The 19,810-nt window shown below is 46.1% G+C and overlaps 1 protein-coding gene across 1 annotated transcript in view; it reads right to left on the bottom strand.

Annotated features, from left to right (window-relative positions):
• eIF3a (eukaryotic translation initiation factor 3 subunit a) overlaps positions 1-19,810 on the bottom strand; it is a 34,315-nt gene that overhangs the window by 14,253 nt on the left and 252 nt on the right. The window contains exons 2-6 of the mRNA XM_065433180.1: positions 19,105-19,295; positions 14,230-14,366; positions 13,727-13,949; positions 12,143-12,283; positions 564-947 (exon numbers count right to left, since the gene is read on the bottom strand). Coding sequence (XP_065289252.1) covers positions 564-947; positions 12,143-12,283; positions 13,727-13,949; positions 14,230-14,366; positions 19,105-19,295 — 1,076 coding nt within the window. The remainder of the gene's footprint in view (positions 1-563; positions 948-12,142; positions 12,284-13,726; positions 13,950-14,229; positions 14,367-19,104; positions 19,296-19,810) is intronic.

Genomic DNA, 19,810 nt, shown 5'->3' with positions numbered 1-19,810 from the left:
CTGCACTTTTTTCATTCATTTTCGGAGCTTTCCTCACTGTTGCATTTTCCCGGCTGTTACGTTTTTCTTCCTCGGTCCGGTGAAAAACGTATTAACGGGGTTCCACTGCATTTGCTAAGGGCAGTACAAAAAAATTAATCACCCCAGTACAGCCATTTCCACTACATTACTTAACTTCTGGCACTTTTTTCACCCTCTATCTCTCTATGCTGTGCATGTGCGTTTCTTTTTTTTTTTTCATGCACACACTAACAATATCCCTGGTTTAAAAAATAATTTCTCTACAACTATTGCTTGCAATGAAACAAACATTACGAGGTTTCTAGATGAGCAATCCAACTGAGGCAGAGTCAGTCTACCTTCAGTGTTCCTTTAGTCCAGTAAGTTATTGTTAACAAGAATGCTAACTGTCACCTCCGTCAGTTTTATATTCTAATGAGCCTGCTACTCTAAATTATTACTTACAATGAACTTCAATTCTGCAATTCCTGCATGATGAAGTTACAGGGATTATAATAGCTTCCCAGAAAGTAATTACGGTGCAGAACAAAAGCATGACTTACCAGCTCCTTCACTAGGCTGGCCCGTGTTGGTGGGTTGTTGAGCCCCAGCAGGGTGGCCAGAAGGCGCTGGTTCTTCTCGCCAACATTCTCCTCAGTCTCAACAAGCCGGTCAATTTCAGGCCGGTTGGGAGGCATTGGCACAGCTAGGGTGGCTAGCACAACACGTGAGGCCATGCGCTGAATTTCTTCCTGCGTAATATTTTTCTTCAGGTCCTTGGCCAGGTGGAAGTAGCGGAACAAGGCAGATGCATGAAACAAGTGGTTGCCCGCTTTCAAGAAAACCAGTGCCAGCTTCTGGTAATAGTTAGCCATCAGCTGTGGCTTTGGCGACTTTTTGGAGAGAGTCATCAGGCCATGAATGTCCTCCGTTGCCTTGTATGCCTCCTGCAAAATGAAAATGGATGCATAAATGAGAAAACGAAAATGTGTATTGGATAAATGGGGTAAGCTGCTACATCCACATCAAAGCCAATGAAGTAACATAAACACTCGTGCACACACTAAGCACACCGGCCCATTTGTAACTGCAAAAAAGATGATATAAAGTAAAACTTCATTAAACCGCACCCGCTTAAACACCAGTTTAGTTTCAAAAGTAGTAAAGCCAAATCCCTGACTCAGCGGCCATTGAACATGTGTTTTGTATCCGCATAAACCGTACCAGCTTATTGCATATGTATCGGTTAACACAGTGTTTCCACTTTTCGTCGTGCAAACACGGCGGTGCTTCTCCATTGGGCAGCCCGGCAAAACAACAGCCTCCAAGCGCCCTGTGCGTTTGCACGTAAAGCCACATCAACATCATTTCAGCGCTGTGGCCGAAGCTCAGATAAAAAAGACGGCTGCTCAGCATAGAAAATTAGACATCATTCGTGCTGTCGAACGTGACACGAGGAAGTCGCTCGGCAGCGAGGTTCGACTTTTCGCCAGCGTTGCCTCTGTTTTGCCGAAGTGTCGCCTAGCGACAGCACGGGCGATTCCCGCCCGACAGTGGCAGAAGCTGCGCGTTACGTCAGCCTCACGAATGCAATCGTTGCAACAAGAACAGCACACCGCAATGAAAAGGTGCCCTGCGATTTCTGCAACGCTACCGCTCACGGAGAATATGCAACACTCACGAGGAATCTGCAATGCGAGTGTTTGGCGAGAAGAGGGGGCTGGTTGAAAAGCTGGCTCGCAGCTTTTAATGTTGAATTCCAATGGCGAAGTCGGAGCAAGTTTGTTCCAATGGCAGAGGGAGGGCGGGAGTAAGGTGTTCCAATGAGAGAGTCGGAGGGGATTCAGAGCGGGAGTCACTCCGTGGAGCAGAAAAAGATGCTCCGCCAAAATCGGCAGAGTGGACCGGAACTCTGCGTGACGTATTTCCTTTACCACGTTTGTCTTCTGGGAGGCGCCAACGGTCATGACTCGCGAGAAAGCAAAAGCTGCTGCACGCTTGGCGAGATATCCATTCCGCACTTTAAAAAAAACAGGCGAACGGCGCTGAAGAGACAAGTAACCGGTGCGATGGTGCTGGGAGCAAACAGCGGCAGGAAATGACAACACGCAAGGTATCCTGGGTAACTCGGTGATAAAACTTCCGCTTCCGCCTTGCTCCGGCGGCGCACGTTGTGTTCCACTCGCGGATCTGCAGGCGTTGCTCTGCGCCAGAGTCAAGTGCTCGCTCGCGGAGTCCGTCGGCTGCTCCGACTCCGCCATTGGAATTCAACGTAAGTTTTGAGGCCTCTGTTGTTGCTGTTACGCCGCCGCGGCATCAAACGAAAGTAACACTTTTGTCACGCAAAGTAAATCAATACTGGATGTTTTTTTTTCCCTTTTCATCACACTCTCTCTTCCGTTTTTGACAGGTAAGTGGGCGATCTCATGCTATGTCGGCTCAGCAGTACTACTGTTTATTACGTACTTTTTTCCAAGCTCCGGCCAACTACGGTTTAACGAGGTTTCACTGTACACATCTTGCAACCATGACGTTAAGAGGGGACATGTGTTATTAAGATCACTATTTCTTGCTCAAATCTCGCAAAACTGCATATGCTAATAAGTTTTTGTGTTTATTTTAGACATTAAATTATATAGTGAAACCTCGTTAAACTGTAGTTGGCTGGAGCTTGGAAAAAGTACACACTAAACGGTAGTACTGCTTAAACAAAATAGCATGAGATCGCCTTTTTACCTGTCAAAAAGGGAACTCGGAGTGCGATGAAAGGACAAAAACATGCAGTATTTATTCACTTCACGCAACAAAAGTGTTATTTTTGTTTGATGGCGCGGTGAAAGCAGCGACGACAGCGGCCTCTAACTTACTAAAGCTGTGAGTCAGCTTTTCAGCCAGCCCCCTCTTCTTGGCAAACACTCACATGGCAGATTCCTCATTGGCATTGGATATTATCCGTGCACAGGCGCGGTAGCACCACAGAAGTTGCGGAGCACCTTTTTTATTGTGGTTTGCTGTTCTGATCGTGACGACTGCATTCATGAGGCTGACGTAACGCACAGCTTCTGCCATCGCCAGGCCTGAATCACCTGTGCTGTCGCTTTCTGTGTCGACCACATCGCTGTCGTTAGGCGACACTTCGGCAACAGAGGCAACGATGGCGAAAAGTCGAACCTCGTAACCGACATCTATTGTTGGTTGCAGCAGCGCCGACTAGTAATTTCTTCACATTCGAAGTGCCACACACTGTAGTTAACGGTAGATCCCTGTTGCGTGCCAGCGCCGACTTCTTAGTGTCATGTTCAATAGCACGAACAATGTCCTATTTTTCCTTTATGCTTAGCACCCGGCGTTTTTTATCTGAGCTTCGGCATGACGCAAGTACTAGCTTGCATGACACCACAACACTCTCTGTGTAGTGAACTAGGAAATACTGTAGTGCTGCGACTGGCAGGGCTCTGGGGCCTGCCTTTTCCAGAGATGCCGCGAGATGGTGCCACTGCTACCTTTTCTAGCAACTTCAGCCACATTGTAGGGTCCCTTCAGTAGCTTCAGCTGCGGTTCTCATGCGTGTTTTCTGGTTAAGGCAAACATAAAATAGTTAAGGGAGTCACTGTGTGGCTTAGCGGTTTATATATGTTTTGGCGACTAGTGTATGTAATTTTTACGTATTTACCACCCACGCTCAGAACCTTTGCTACACAGCAATCGCAACTAATTGCTTACTATAAGCATACAAGTTTGGCGTGAGTTCAATATAGTTGTGACGCAGGCTTATTATATAGGAGGTTACAGTACAGGATACAATGCTCTGCATTAAACATGACAACAAGGACATCTCTTTATTTCACTCATTTAACAGATTTTCAAAAGCATTAAAAAGATTTGCACCATAAATTACACATCAGAGAGACATGAGATCAACTCAACACCTACTGAAAGTTTAATGTTTGGCTGCTACGCGAGTGGTGATGTAAAAGAACTGACCTCATCTGCAACGCCCTCAAATGGTCAGGACAACCAAGCTGGTTTTTCTGCTTCACCTTAACTTAGCACTCTTCGCACCGTCTTCAATAGGTTTGCTCAGAATACACCTGCCAAGATATATTCATGCAGAATACATCTTGGCTCGAAATGGTACTCTCACACTGCTGACGACTCGGTCATAGACTTGTCATCCCTCCGGAGGTTACGCGGCCGCTTTCTATGGAGATCTTTGTCCCTAGGAGCTGCAAACGACGGCGCCTTCGGAGCACCGGGGTAGCCGCTCTGGCAACCCTGAACAAAACAGTGCGAAAGTCTGTCCTCCGCTTTGACATGTTGCAAACTACATGTCCTCGCAATTCTATATGTCTGCAAGCAATCCAGTAATTTTAGAGAACACAAAAGTACACGTGCAGTCACTTCGTGGCTGCTGACTCAGTGGTATGCGAGACCCAGGAGCTGGGCAGCCATGACCAAACATGCCGTCCCTAGGAAAAAGTGCAGTAGCACCACAGGAAACCCTAGCGGCGGTCCGGAGACAGAGGAGGCGGAGCAGCAAACTGGTCGCACCACTAGAGTATATTTTAGTTCACTATAATCTCTGGCATGGCGCCGAAATGATGATATGGCTGCACACGCAAACGCACAGGGTACTTGGAGGCTGTTCCAATCTCTGAGGCTTGTTCTGCCGGGCTGCTCTATGAAAAGGATCCTCCGCCGTGATTGTGCGACGAAATGTGGAAACACTATGTTAACCGATACGTACGCAGTAAGCTGGTACGGTTTACGCGGGTAGAAAACACATTATATTCAATGGCTGCCGAGTAGGGGATTTTACTTTACTACTGTTTAAGCAGGTACAGTTTAACGAGGTTTTACTGTATTTTGCGCATACCTAGTAGTTGCAAAGATGATAATTATCTGTTTTGAAACCATTCAAATTTACCCACTAAAGGGAAAGTTGCAAACATACAGTTGGACACTACAATGCATAAGGATAGCAATGATGGAAAAAGATTTGAACCTGAACAATTATTTGTCATTTTACAGCCTATGAAATTTGTGTTCACAGTATCAATAGGAGCAAATGTAAATAAAATATTTTGGAATTGAAAATGAGAAACCTGCTCTCAATGTCGCCTTTCAAACACATTTAGCTTTGTGCTGAAACAAAAAAAAGCTCTAGCTGTCCTAGGTTTAAAGATATTGATACAGCAAACAAGCAAAGTGATTCAAAAACGTTTTGAGATTAACGAGAAAGAGCAACTTTACTCAGTGCCATACAGTAAAAGCTAGTTACATTCAATATTAACTCGTAAACCCTGTAGTAATCTGCTTGCAGCACTTCTAGCCTTATGCATTTAACTTCATAGAGCAAATTTATGTATATATACATATATATATATACAGCGGTAGCTGTCTTAGATCTTGAGATATTGTTTCCACAAACAAGCAGGCTGAGCAAAAGGTATGCTTCAAGAAAACTTAGAACTCGATTTATTCAGCATAAGAAACTATTTACATGTTACGAGTCGTAACAGGCTAGTAGGCCCCTGGCACATGCCCCAGTATGAATGCTGCAGTGTGAACTGTTTCTTACTGAAAAAAAAAAAATCATCCATGAGGGAGATTGTCCTTGAGGAATGGATTGCACGTTTGGTCAACGTAGCATCACCGCAGATCGCGCACGAGACGAATATCTTTAGTCACAAAAAATGTCATTTAATGCAATTTGCCAATTACTGGTGCTCTGCATTTCATGCAGAGCAAGACTGCTCATGAAGAACGGGGTGCATGTTTGGCTGCAAATCTATGCCGAGACCACAGTCACGTTCACCTATGCCCATTGCCGTACTGCAACTTGTGCTTTACACAAAACAGTAGAGCATTTATAGAATAGAGGCTTATGACAACGAAGCGTGTCCCCATCACATCTGAGAGAGCCACGGCTGCATCAGCGCGAGTGAGAAAATCTGACTTTCGTTTGGTAGCCGGCACTGCAAAGTCATGCAGTTTTTCTTGAGCCTCCTTCGCTTTCTCCAAATCATTGGGCTACAGTAGTTGTTCTGGAATGCCGCATGACCAACGGCCACTGCCAGAACTGCTTTATGCTGCTAAACCTATTCCGCGGTCACGGGGGCGGGCTTTGGCAGTGCTCGGCACGGGTAGCGAACTACTGCCTGCATCTTTCAATGCTACTGCACAGTTTTGAAAGTTTACCGTAAAAACCCGCATATAATACGAGGTTTTTTTCCCTATATTTAGCGTCCCAAATTTTCGCCTCGTACTATATACGGATCTGAACTAAAATTTCAGTCAGAAATTTGGGCTAGAAGTTTTGGTTTCGTTATTGCTGCGTGGTTACGGCTTGGTTTCGTTATTGCTGCGTGACTACAGCATCATTTCGTTATTATTGAGTGCACGCACCTTGGCAGCACGTGCAAACCATACTTGGTGAAGTGCATCTTTTTTATTCCGCATTGAAGGACTAAGATGTACGGATCATGAAAACAGTACTCTGCTGCTTTCAAGAGAAAGGTTATTTTAGCCGCACAGGACTTCGGCAACAGTGCAGCTGGGAGGCAGTTTGGCGTTGACAGAAGGAAGCCCTTTTCGTGTGCAGCGGAACGCGAAGAAGCTTTCGCGGCCCGAAGAGTGGGACATTCCCGGAAATCGAACTCGCTCTGACGGAGTTCGTACGCCAACAGCGAGCCGCACATCCAGCTGCGAGCATGGAGCTTATGTAGGCAAAAGCAAAGGAGCTTGCAAAAAAGGGGGGGGGGGGGGGGGGGCAGGGGGGCTACCAAGCTCTGCCTTCAAAGCGAGCAAGCACTGGATTTATCGCTACATGTGCCGTGCCGGTTTTTCCTTACGCCGCCGAACTTCGATTTCGCAAAAGCTGTTTGAATCGTTTGAAGAGCTGCTTGTGGCTTTCCAGCGCCGCGTTATTTCGCTGCGCAAGTCCAAGAACTTCCAGCTAGGGCAAATCGGCAATGCTGACCAAACGCCGGTTTATCTGGACGCGTGTCCAGATAAACCCTTCACGCCCTTCACCGTTCATGAAAAGGGCTCTAAACAAGTTTATGTCCGGTCCACTGGCAACGAGAAAATGCGAGTTACCGTCATGTTGTCGGGCACGGCAGATGGACGCAAGCTCCCACCCTATGTTGTCTTCAAGCGCAAGACCTAAAGGTGAGGAGCTGCCAAAAAATGTGGTCGTGAGATGCCATGAGAAAGGCTGGATGAACGAGAATCCTGTGCTCGACTGGATAAAGTCCGTCTGGTGTAGGCAGCCCAACGCACTGTTGTCGTTCCGGTCCATCCTCGTGCTGGATGCATTTTGTCGCCATTTGGCCAACTCAGTGAAGAGGTGTGAATCCGGCACTGAACTCAACGTTATCCCGGATGGTATGACGTCTCAGCTGCAGCCTTTAGATGTTTGCGTGAACAATTCATTAAAGGACGCGGTCGAGCACTGTTATGCAGATTGGATGTGCTCAGGTGAGCCTACAGTGATGCCGACTGGGCGGCGAAGCGGGCTTCGCCAGCCATGCTATTCAAGTGGATTGTGGGCGCATGGGCCAGCACACCAGAGGACCTTCTACGTCGCGCATTCAAGAAGTGCGGCATCTCGAACGCACTTGATGGCACAGAGGATGAGTACCTCTGGGAAGGTATGTTCGACAAGGAACTAGGTATCCAAAGAGAGCACAGCTGAGGAAGACAGCGATTGAAGTGCGGGGTGCAATTTAAACAAATGTTTTCCTCGAGTTTTTCTAACTCTTATTATACACGGATAAAACTTTTTTTTCTCCATTTCACGTCCCGATAATTTCCCCTTGTACTATATGCGGGTTCGTATTGTACGCGGCTTTTTACGGTAACACCTCTCGTTTCTTCTTCTGTTCACCAAACTGATGGCTAGTAGCAAATTGAATTTCACATCGTTTCGTGCAGTTTCGCACACCCAAGCAGACCACAGCAAAAATCCACCAATGGCATGGTGTGCTTACGGTCATGTGTCGCAGTGGTCTCAGTCGATGAATGGAATTGCTTCAGCACAACTTTTTCGCTGGCTTTTTCTTCATAGTCATTCAGCGTACCAGTGGTACGAAAACTAAACGAGAAGGGTGGCTCTTTCAAACAAGATCAAGATGGTTGCTATCGGACATTGCAACAGCCACTACGTGTCATGGAAAAAGGCCGTTTCGTGCACTACTTCAGTAGAAATAGAGCTCGCCGACGCGATATAAAACATCATTATGACGATAATGTTGGTCCAAGATGCGCGAAAATTTGAGATGTCAGACACTGTAGAATCCAAAAATACTGTCTTCAAAAAGTTATTTATCCACATTTTTTTTTTTGTCTCCAAAACCCGTGCCAACAAGTCAACCAGCCAGACCTATTGAGTCAAGCTTCGGTTACAAAGCTGGCCCTGCTGCCTCCCTTTCTGTTGGAGATTGTTTCTCTTCTCTTCTTGCGTGCTGTTCAGCGCTTGGGCACCTTGTCATCCATTCATTCTCAGCCATTCCTCTCCGGCATTTGCATTGGTGACTGCCAACGCAACACAGATGCTGTTAGATTCGAAAGTGGCTTTCAGCTTACAAAATATTCGAGTCCATTTCTATGTGTAACCCTACAAGCATGCACTGAGTGCTGACTGTGGGCGCGCAAATCACACACTGATAAATGTTGCGAGCCACAGCCACAATGAAAAGTTTTGTTAAGGGAGGAGGTGGGGATCAGAGCGAACTTTTTATGCGAAGCATACTAGCCGCACAACCACGCTCTTCCTTGCTGCGCCGAGCGCGGCCGCGTAGCTACCATTGAGGGTATGAGCCATTGTTCATTTCTGCGCGTCTCATATGTGGGTCTATTCTCTTTTAAGTTTGCTATGTTTGTTATTAAGTTGCTTCTATTTTTATGCGTTGCATATTTAATCACTCAGTTCAGCCCTTGGGCGCGGCCGGGCAGCCACCATTGACCTTTAGCACAACCACGTGACGTGATGTCACGACAGCCGGAGGAAAAGCTGGGCCCCAACTCGCGCAATATGCAACGCATTCTTGGCTTAACCAAGCTAAGCCTGGCCATTTCTTTATGCGAAGCATACTAGCCGTACAACCACGCTCTTCCTTGCTGCGCCGCGCGCGGCCGCGTAACTACCATATGACGTCATAACAGCTGCAAAAGCGGAGGCTCAACTCATGCGCTCGCCTGCGGTCGCACAGATGGTACTGCGGCCTAACTCCCGCTCTTCCCGCTAGAGCAGACGTCACAACAACATGCGTCAACTCGTCAAGTTGCGAGTGTATCTGTCGCTCGCCACTACTTTACTGATCACAACAGCGTATTTATTGGTTTCAAAATAAAGGAATAAGCAGAGTAACGCATGAGTTGTTTCTTTGTCTAGCCGAACCAAATATAGCCAAGCAACAGCAGTTCACCAGGCTAAACAGTGGTTCAACAACTAAAATAAAGGCTAGTATGCTTCGCATCCTGGGCTTAACCTTAGCTAAGCCACAGCCATTTTTTGTTCTTTGACCGAAAGCAACGAAATTCGGCAGCCGCACTCGAAAGTGTCTTAAATAAAGAAATGTGCAGTATCATTACGATACCTTGACTAGTTTTCAAGTTACAAAAAGTTTCATGTGTTCCGCTTGTGGAAAACCTGGCATTTTAACAAAACATGCCAGGGAGCTGCCTGTAGTTTTAATCTTTGCTTGAAAGAGCACCACAGGGTACAACAGTTCCAAAATGTTTTTAACCGCTTTTTTTTTTTTTTACACAGAACATCATGTTCCTTTTCACTAATTGTACTAGAGCTTGTCGTCCACAAATTAGCATACAGAAGAAAAACTAAGCCCTCAGCAAGATATTGAAGACTGTCATACCCTCAAGCACACTTCAGAGAATACATAAAAACAAACAGGATCAAAATTGGCCCAGGCATTCCCATGCTACCCTTTCCCCAGACAATGCAGAATGCCCAAAACACACTTTTGAGAAAACGTCTCTCGAAGTTTTCGGAGCAGTTCACATCTCTCAAAATGGACCAGGATTGTAGTTTTTGCTGTCTTTGCTTACAGGCGGTTTTTTTGGGGGGGTCTCTGCTCTTTGATTTCGTGCACACGAGACGATTTTCTGGCTCACTGACGGCCCATGCTCAATGTGCTTAGTCGCGCAGTCCGAGGTGCCCAAGCACGAAATGCCTAGTCGCGCAGTCCAAGGTGCCAATGTGCGAAATTCCTAGTCACGGGCTCGAGGAGTCGGCACTTGATGTGCCCAGTCGTACAGTCCTAGGTGCTGACGCACGAAATTACTAGCTGCGAGCTCGAGGAATCGACGCTCGACATACTTAGTCGCGCAGTCAGAGGTGCCGATGCACAGTATGTTTAGGCGAGGGCCCGAGATGTCCGCGTGCGAAGTGCTTGATTGCCAAGTCGGAGACTCCTATCCGTGAAAATGCTTAGCCGCGGGTCCAAGGATTGCGTGTGCGATGTGTTTAGTCAAGAATTCCGAAACAGCAAGTGATGAAAGGCTTAGCCACGTGTCCGAGGATTCTTCACGCGAATCTTAGTCGTGATGTCCGCGTTGCTGATGCTCGGTATGCTTAGCCGCGAGTCTGAGATGTCCACAAACGTAGGGATCGGCCACGCTACTGCAATGTCCGCGTAGCGCCCCTTTTGACACAGCGAGTGGGGACTTCCAGACTCGCGAGGTGCAAAAAGCCGAGCAGACGACGCAAGCGCTAGACCAATGGCGAAGTGCGCTGTAATCGCGCGGCTAGCACGGCCAATCGCAGACTCCGGCATGACCTTCAATTATTTGCTTTTTGTGTGCTCGTTTCTGTATGGAGGAGATAGCTGAAGCGGCAAATTTGAAGACTGAGAAATGCACCTTCTAAAGAGACCAAGAAGGCGGCGCTCGGTTGCTCCGTTCCGGAGATATTGTAGCTTGAAAAATACTGTTCTATCTTGATTTCCGCGAAATTTTTCGCCACCTTGGCTGATAAACAATTGTTTAGAGCACTTCTACGTGGTTTAGAGTGATGATATTTCGGAACCGGATAGAAAAAGAGTTATAGAAACTGAAAATGTGATTTTCAAAAAGTTGATTTTCTTGGCCATTTTTCGCATTGTGAAAGCCGCGTCCCCCCTTAAATCTAAGCTGCAATGTAAACACTTGCCCCAGAAGGAGTTGGGGCTGGATTTGCACTGGCTGCTTGCTGAACCCTAAAATGCAGTTTGTGGTAAGACCTAATGGACATCCCATGCCCGAAGCCACTCACCAAAAAAAGGGTGTCATCTACCCTTTCTTCTGGAACATATAATGAATCGGGAGGACTTTTGCATGAGCTATCTATATGAGCAGCGAGCAAGACAGAGGCAGGCACACTGCTCATTCTTACCCCATGGCATGTACACTGCTCTTCACATTTAATGTCTTGTTTGGCAGCATCAGCTGAAAGAGTGCTGTTTCGAATTTGTCAGTATTAAATATTTCCGGTGGTATGAGAAGTTATCACGTAGCCATTAGGAGAAATGCACTTGCAGGGGCGTGACATTCAATATACAGAATGTGGCAGCGAACAGGAGTTTAATACATGTGCAGTGCAGCATTAAACATTTGCTCAAGATTTCCAAGGTGATTCTACAACTGTTTGGTATAGGCAATAATGCAATGCATCCAAGTTTGATATAAATGGGATCAATTGCATATGATACACTACTACTTTTGCTCATAAAATTGCAACTGCTCATTCCAATAGAAAATTGAGGTTTCTTTAGACACACCTGGCCTAAATGAAAGCTTCAATATTTTTCTCACAAGCAAATAAAATATGTATGCAATAAGGGGTTGACAGAAAACTGGACTCCTGCAGTCTGCTTGAGCTGTCTTCTTGCACACAACTTCACCAATAGGCTTCTCAAGAGTTTCAAAGGGATGACAGACAGTGGTGGAAGTTGAAGGGCAACTATCGTGCCAAGAGTTATACCTATTTTTTTACTTGACAAACCAGCTTACCATTGCGATGAAGGTAAAGACAGGACGGTGAGAATATAATTAGTGTTTGTTTATAGCGGCAGGAGGTTAAGGAAGCAATTATTTACAATGACGGAGCAACACCTTGACCTATGAAAGTTTGTTAACCTACCTGCCAGAGTTCCATTTGAATGGCACTATCCAGCTGGACAAGACGTGTCTCCAAATGCATGGCCTGACTCTCAGGGTTATTGAGGTTCACTGAAGTCTGCTGGCTTTGATGCCGGTGTATCTGGCCCAGATGAGCACGAAGCTACAAATGGGTAAGAGGCAAAATGAAAGCAACCATCACTACATGGTGGAGTATGATGCTGCCTAGGCCTAATTTGATTGAAGTTATCTATCTTCTGTCTGCTACAAAGTCTAAGAATGCTAGAACGCATTCTTAGCATGTTTCCAATGTGATGCTTATAAAAACCCATATTCTTTAAAAAGGGCACGTCATGGTTGACCATCACATTGGAGTTTACATTGCAAAAAAAAAAGTATAGCAGTCTGTTAAAACTAATAGAAAATTTTTAGTACGCTGCAGCCTCTAAGTCCATCCTACACTGGCAACTCAAATAACCAGCTCACAACTTCTCGCACTGCCAGCAACCACCATGTCGATATACTATGTGGTGCGATGTCAATAACCACAGCACACCGGGCCATCATCAGCATTGCATAGACACCTTAACTACAATGAGCTACTTGGAACAGAAACGATTATCACAATTCAAACTCAAGTTTTCCCAGCAGCTGTCGAGTGTGACCTCTGACATGACATGAAGTGTAAGTAGCTGCAGTTTATAGCTGTTCTTTTTATGGCCGTGCTGCCAAAAAGGTAGCTCGCCTTCTGGCAGCACGGCCACAGTTTGTGTACGCATCCTCAGCACCTGGTACCACGATACCACCACAAATGGTTTCGATGACGTCAAGAGTCTCCTTACAGTAATTAAAGGTTTCACTACCAGGAAATTGAGGCTCCATAGCATAAATTCTAGGTCGACAGCTATCCAATAAAGCAATTTCTTTTCTCAGCACTCCTCCAAGTGTGATTAAATTTCAAATTAGTGAATGCATTGTAATGTATGCAAGTTTTATTTATTGCAAAAATCAAAGGCACACTACCTTTTCAGTTTTATAAAATAAGGTGCACATAAGATTAGGGTGCAATTTTTTTTCTCTTACTCCGAACGCATAACAACTTGGTGAGCATGAGACTGAGCAAACGCAATAGGCTTTGGCTAAAACTAAACATGAGGTATAAATATTTGAACCTCAATATAATGAACACTGATATAATGAATCAAATCTGAAATTTTTAGTACATGCAGACAAATACCTACAAACGGGGCCAGAGGGAAGGCTACTACTGTATCTGAATTGGTAGAACATTGCACGAATAATGCAGAGGCTGCAGCTTCAGCTCTCACTAGCAGCAAGTTGTCTTTCATTTTTGTTTGCCTTGACTAAAAATATTAAGCTTATTGCAAATCAAACACTCATTCCTATAAATTCTGCATTACAAAAACTGCTTACTTTTTCCTGTGCTTTTCTTGGCTTCAATGGGTTGTTAGAAGGATCGCAGCAAAATGTGCCTTCTGAACAATGCTGTGTTCAGATTACGCTAACACAGCAGTCGAACAAGCCAGTAGCACAACTTTTATCCCATAAGGCTAACAAAATTTTAGTGAAAATGTCGGGCACTCACATGATCGCAAAGTTTGCGGAATTCAGTCTTGCGGTTGTACTTGAGGCAGAATTTGAATGCTTGGCGTGCAATGTCATGGTAGAGGCATTCCACACGCGAGTTGTTTCGGAGAAGCTCCAAGCACTGTCGATAGGACTCCCACAGGAACTTGACCCATGGTGTGAGGACAACACGATCAGTGCGATCCTGGGTGTCCTCACTGCTGACAGCACTCAACAATAGACTGAAAAGACAGTCATTTGAATTAGCGATGAAGTAGAAAAATCATACACCACCATATAGACATTAGGAATTAAAGTAACTTGCAATTATACATTGTGTGCCATTAGTGCACTCTAATAGCTGAATAGTTCCAAAAAACTTCAGTCACTGCAACAACAGTCAGCAGCTCTACAGTAAATATGCATTTTGGAACTGTTTAATCAAATAGCAGTCTACCATTTATATAAGATTTATAGCCAGCATAAATTATGCTAATAAGCAAGAGTAATCTTATTGTTCACCTTTCAGGAGTCTGCACATTGTCGAGGTCATCAATGTCAACTACTGCTTGCTGGGATTCTTCGCGAGCAGCCTCAGTTTTCTCTTCAGCCAAGTCCAGGTAACCACGTACTACATCTTCTAAAGATTTTATATTCACCTATTCAACAAAAAACACAAGGTATGCATTTTTACTGCATGCATTTGGGTGTTTACAAAGACCAATCTTGCAAGGAATCTACTTTGGCCCTATGAAGCAACTCAGAAAATATATTGGGCATGAAAATATTAGAAAGGCCACAATACTACTCCAGCATAAAGCACTCCAGATGCCACATTCACTCCACAATTAAGTAGCTTTATAAGTCAATTACACAATACACAAAAATGAAACACCTGGGAAAACTTTTGCAAGCAACAAATATCCTTCAGAGTTTTTAACAGTAACTGCTTATAGAACTATCACTTCACTTCCATGATTCAGGAGTAATGGTATTGAAGCAAGAACTAGGGACAAGGACATTCTTGGTGAGATGCACGAGTGACCCAGCAGTTTCCCAATTATTGACTATTCACAAATGACAATCCGACAATCAAAACGAACAAGATGACTTATTTCCAGGTACCAGCATACCTAAGCTACGGCAATTATGAATTTGCTGGCACCACCAGGTTCATGCCGAACTGGAGTTACTGTAGGGATTGCACCAAGGTTATACAGGAGAGCCAGTTAAGCCAAGAGCCAGTCCTGAAAGGTTAATTTGCGTGGAAAAGCCACTCCCTGTATGTGTAGGAGCCATGCTCGTGTGGCACTGTCAGCGACTGGGTTCGAGCGACCCATTTTGTTCTTACTGATCGGAGGTGAATGTGCAGTCGTCGACCGTTTATTCGGACCTCACGGGGACTGCGGAAAGGTCCAAATAAACAGGTGTCCAAAAAAGCAGATTAAGAAAAAAAAGAAATCCTTTATTTCCACGCAGTTATTCAGGCTCGGCAGTAGGCTTGAAGAAATCGTGAATGCGCCGTTGCACGCTGTTCCATTTACGCGCAATCAGATAAGCCTGAATCTCGGAGAGGGTCGTACGGTCACTATAGGCAGCTGAAAGCACAGTCACTGCTTGTGCATGCTCCGCATGCGACGGCAGCGTAGAACATGGTGCGTCATCTTCCGACTCGGAGTCATCGTTCGGCGGTGCAGCAGAAACCTGACGAGTGATCTCGCCGTCATCGAGTTCTGCGTATGTCAGTACAGCAGCATGAGCACCTGTGAAACTGTCAAATGAGACGGCGTCCGGAACCACTGCACACCGGAAAGCGACAAATCCTAGACTCCCGGCACCCGCTTGCCGGCATTCCCCAGCTCAGTCTGCGCGGGCACTGTCGGTGCCACTAGACACTTGACACTACGTATCTGTATGCCACGTGTGCATCACCGCAACCTCAACACAGCACACAAAGCAAACATCACCACACCGTCACGCCGTTACCAGTCGCACAAACGAAAAACGTGGCCTACTCGCAGCGTCGTGCACGAAGAAACAAACAAATCAGCTGCTGGATTGTCTTGACATGGCTTGCTAAGCTGAGACTGGAACTGCTATAGCCACGAACCAGGCAGAAACGATGATGATGAGCGGGGATTTGCAGTAGCACCACTTTGTGGGGCAGCAAGGAGGCTCCGTTCAAAACAAAAATGGCGTTCAGCAAGTCGAACCATGCACCAGTCAGAGTCTGTGCATGGTGCGTTCGATCGAGTTGGCTCAAGGAGTGTCTGAAAAATCAGACGAGAGGTTGCAAGGTGTCCGAACTTTCGGCAGTGGTTATATATTATGGTCTATGGGGAGAATGGCGGTGCAGCGAAGCAGACCGAATAATCGAGCATGTCCGAATTTTTGGAGTCCGAGAAATCAGTCAGCGACTGTATTTGTATGCATCCCGAGCCCAGCGCCCCTCCGGTTTGCCACTGAGGCACCTCTCGTAAGAAAGCTTGGAAACCGCCTCCCTCACTTCAAAAGATGACCACTCGAGGTCTGCTTGCACTGCCTCATTTGTTGTGAAACCCTGTACCCCCAGTGCCGTATGGCCAGCTTCTCTTTAGTGGACCTAGAGAGCCTGCCTGGTCGATGACGAGAGGCACACAACTGCGTTGCCAAAAGTGAGAGCTGGGACTACACTTTTCCACAGTTCCCTGGTGACCTCACATCGTCTGATGGCCCACAAAGTCCTTGACACCAGGAGAGCATGACACACCAAGGTGCTTGCGTGCAAAGTCACCTCGTACTCGCATACATAGTTGTCCGTTGCTGCCGCTGTCACCCCAAGGTACCTGTAACTTTCCACCCACATAGGCCGATTGCTCTACAGCAGAGGAGGCGAGTCATGTTCCTCCTCCCAGGGCGAGAAATGCATGGCCACTGACTTTCTGGCACTGAAGCTGAGCCCAAGCTCAGTGCCCTCCTCCACACTTATGTCGAGCAGAATCTGCAAGTCATCATTACTTCCCGCCAGCAGTACAATATCTTCTGCGTAGAAGTGTGCAAGCAGTCGTCGCACCTTCAGCATGCCCAGCTCCGAGTAGCTAAGATCAAAGCCTAGCCCCGATTCTGGCAGGTGTCTCTCCATCCCGAAACATGTACAGCATGAAGAGGAGCAGCAACATTGCACAGCCCTGTCTTAATGCTTTGGTGAGCTGAATTTAATCAGCGAGCATGCTGCCTCGCTGCGCAACCACCTGGGTGTCTGTGTAGTGGTCCTGTAGCAGACAGAGCAGTTCCTCCTGTATACCGAGCGCTTGCAACGGCTGCGACAACCTGGCTTGCTCAATGCTGTCATACGCCTCAGAAGTGTCATGGAAGACAAACAGAAGAGGGCAATCTTCCTTTACCACAATTTCCTTTGTTTGGGTGATAACAAACAGGTTTTTTCCCAGGCAGTGGCCAGGCCTGAAACCTATCTGCAGCTCCCCCAGAACTACCTCCTCAGCCCATGTTTGCAGCCTCAACCTAAACAGCCTATGAAGTGCTGAAATCATGGTGATAGGCCAGTAGCTGTCCAGAGTCCATGAGGGGGTGTTACAAGGTTGCTAGCGCATTCTCTTGTGCTTTCCTAATTCCTGCACTGGGCTTTTTCACCATAGGACACAGCAGCGCCAGTGTTTCCTGTCTCATCCAAGTCTAACAGTTGTCCCGACTTTTAGGTCTCGCCACAGTTTGCACCCAGCCTTACTACACATCTCACTGTGATTGTGCTGTCGTATAGACTGAGCGACTCCTTGCTGGCTTCCAATGGCAACATTGTTCTGGCCATGCTTCCTCCTCGGTCTCATGTGGGCAGGCCTCAACAACTCCTGGCTGTGTGAGGCCTTGACTACTCCTAGCTACTTGTGTTACCCACTTGTAGCACAATGGCCTCAGCAGCTCCGGGCCATTATCAACTAGATGCCTTGGGCCTTGAACCCTCCCGGCCCCATAGCAATTTTCAACAAGGTCACCATGGCTCTCGATTTCTCCTGACCCATCAACCTGGCTGCGCATGATTTTGACCCCTCCTGATCACCCCGGCCTGATCATGAGTAATCTCAGCAGCTCTTGGTACCTCCGACTCCCTGTCCTCAGGAAGACAGGGTGCTGCAAAGCCTCAACTTTCCTGGCCTACTGAAGCCAAAGCCCTGGCTGTAACCTCGACAGGCCCTGGTTACAGCAGATCTGAACTCCTGATCGGCACCATCAGTATCCTGAAAACTCCCAACAACCCCTGACCTGCACCATGGTTGCCCCGAGGGTCACACCCTTCTGACAGTGACAACTACTGTGTGCTGCAGGCCTTGGCAACTCTTGGCCCGTAGCTGAACCTTGAAGCTTTATTCCCTTCAGGCTGGAATGACAGCACTGAACAGAGGGAGCCAACCCACTGATACCAGGATTTTTAGCCCTGACTATGACACCCTCCAGTTGGCCTCAACACAGCCTGGCCAACTGTGTCAGTATTCCAAATAACAATAGTGATGCTGCCCACTGCACTTGGTCTGAGGGTTCCACAGAGGACTGGATTCTGCACAATGCTGTGGAGCCCGATTTGACCATGTGAAGGCGCTCGGCAAACGATGACACTAGAATCACTGAAGGTGGCACAAAGAAAGTGGTGCAACTCTGGCTCCCTAAAGGGAGCCTATATAGTAACTATGCTGAGCTAGTGTTATATCTTTCCACGTATTGTAATGTGACTGGCCAATAAAAGTCTAAAGTATTAAATGGCCCAATTTGGAGTTTCAGTACTAACCCCTCATAGGTGATGACAGGTCATGAAGCAGTAAGAAATAAGCAGGAAAAGGAGTAATGTTCCTATCTTCGAACCTGTGTGCGCTTTTAATGCAAGCCGCTGTGCAACAAGCCTATATAAATACCACACACTAGATATGTGCAGTGTTTCTGCCAAACATTAGCTTCTTATATGGACATTACGAAACATTTGCCATGAGATGAAATGCAAGCAAAATGCATGGAAACAGGCTAACCATAATCTGAACCAAATTTCCATAACTAACCACAAAAATTACGCTGTTTTGTTACATGTGGGCACAAACTTAACAATGCATCCAAATTCATTACTGTTTATACCTTTCCATAAGCCCAAATAATGACGCTTTCTAGAAACACTGGTGATTTGAAAATCTAACGTAAGGAAAAAGTGGCAATGCTATACCAACGTGTGTAATGGCCCCAAAAGCAAGTCTGAGGAAAGATTCGAGAGCATGACAGATATGTCAACAGTAAATGCCTTACATTCAGGAATGTTCACAAATTGGCTGCTCAAAAGCATGCTAATGATTACGCCATATCCAGATGTGTTTTCCTGCGCGCATGACACACAGTTTCAACAAACCAATGAAGGTTGCTTACCTGTTGGCATATGTTCCTGTACTGGAAGAGGCCTTCTTTTGCGATGTGACTTTTCTTGAGCTCCACACACAGCTCCAAATATTGCTGCATGATTGGCTCGTGCACTTTTTGCCATGTTCGATGCTTTCGGCTCTTGATGACATCATAAAGAGCATCCAAGGCTCGATGTTTCTTTCCAACATCAATAAACTCTGCAAAATAATGTTAAGCCTTGAAGTTGGGTTTCCGATGTTCAAGGTACTAAGACGAAAATATGAAAATCTGGCTTCAAGAACACCCACGAGTATGGGCTAACTAAGCCGTGTGAAACGCATGAACCGAGCTGCGTGACCTACTTTTGCCACGCAGCTCGTTCCAAGAAACGTCCCGTAAGCGAATCACGCTTAATAACAATGACTAACTGTGAGAATTAGCTGTCGAAAGAAAAAGTGGATTCTTTTACGACAGCATCATAATTTGGCAACACGCATACAACAGCAAATGGAAGAAAAAAAATTATATATATATGTATGTATATGTATACATAAAGACATCTGACTACCGTCATATCAACCGAGCAAGGTTACGAGCGGACGTGAAACCGGTACCGTAACTGGTAATAGACTAATGAAAAAAAAACTTTCTGCTGATTTGATCAAAATTCCAGCGTACATAGCAAAAATATGCCTTGCGCATCAAATCGAGACTACGATTACAAAATGTCGCG

This window comes from Dermacentor albipictus, chromosome 1, assembly GCF_038994185.2.
Source record: "Dermacentor albipictus isolate Rhodes 1998 colony chromosome 1, USDA_Dalb.pri_finalv2, whole genome shotgun sequence".
Taxonomy (NCBI): Eukaryota; Metazoa; Arthropoda; class Arachnida; order Ixodida; family Ixodidae; genus Dermacentor; species Dermacentor albipictus.
This window is presented reverse-complemented; position numbering and strand designations above follow the sequence as displayed.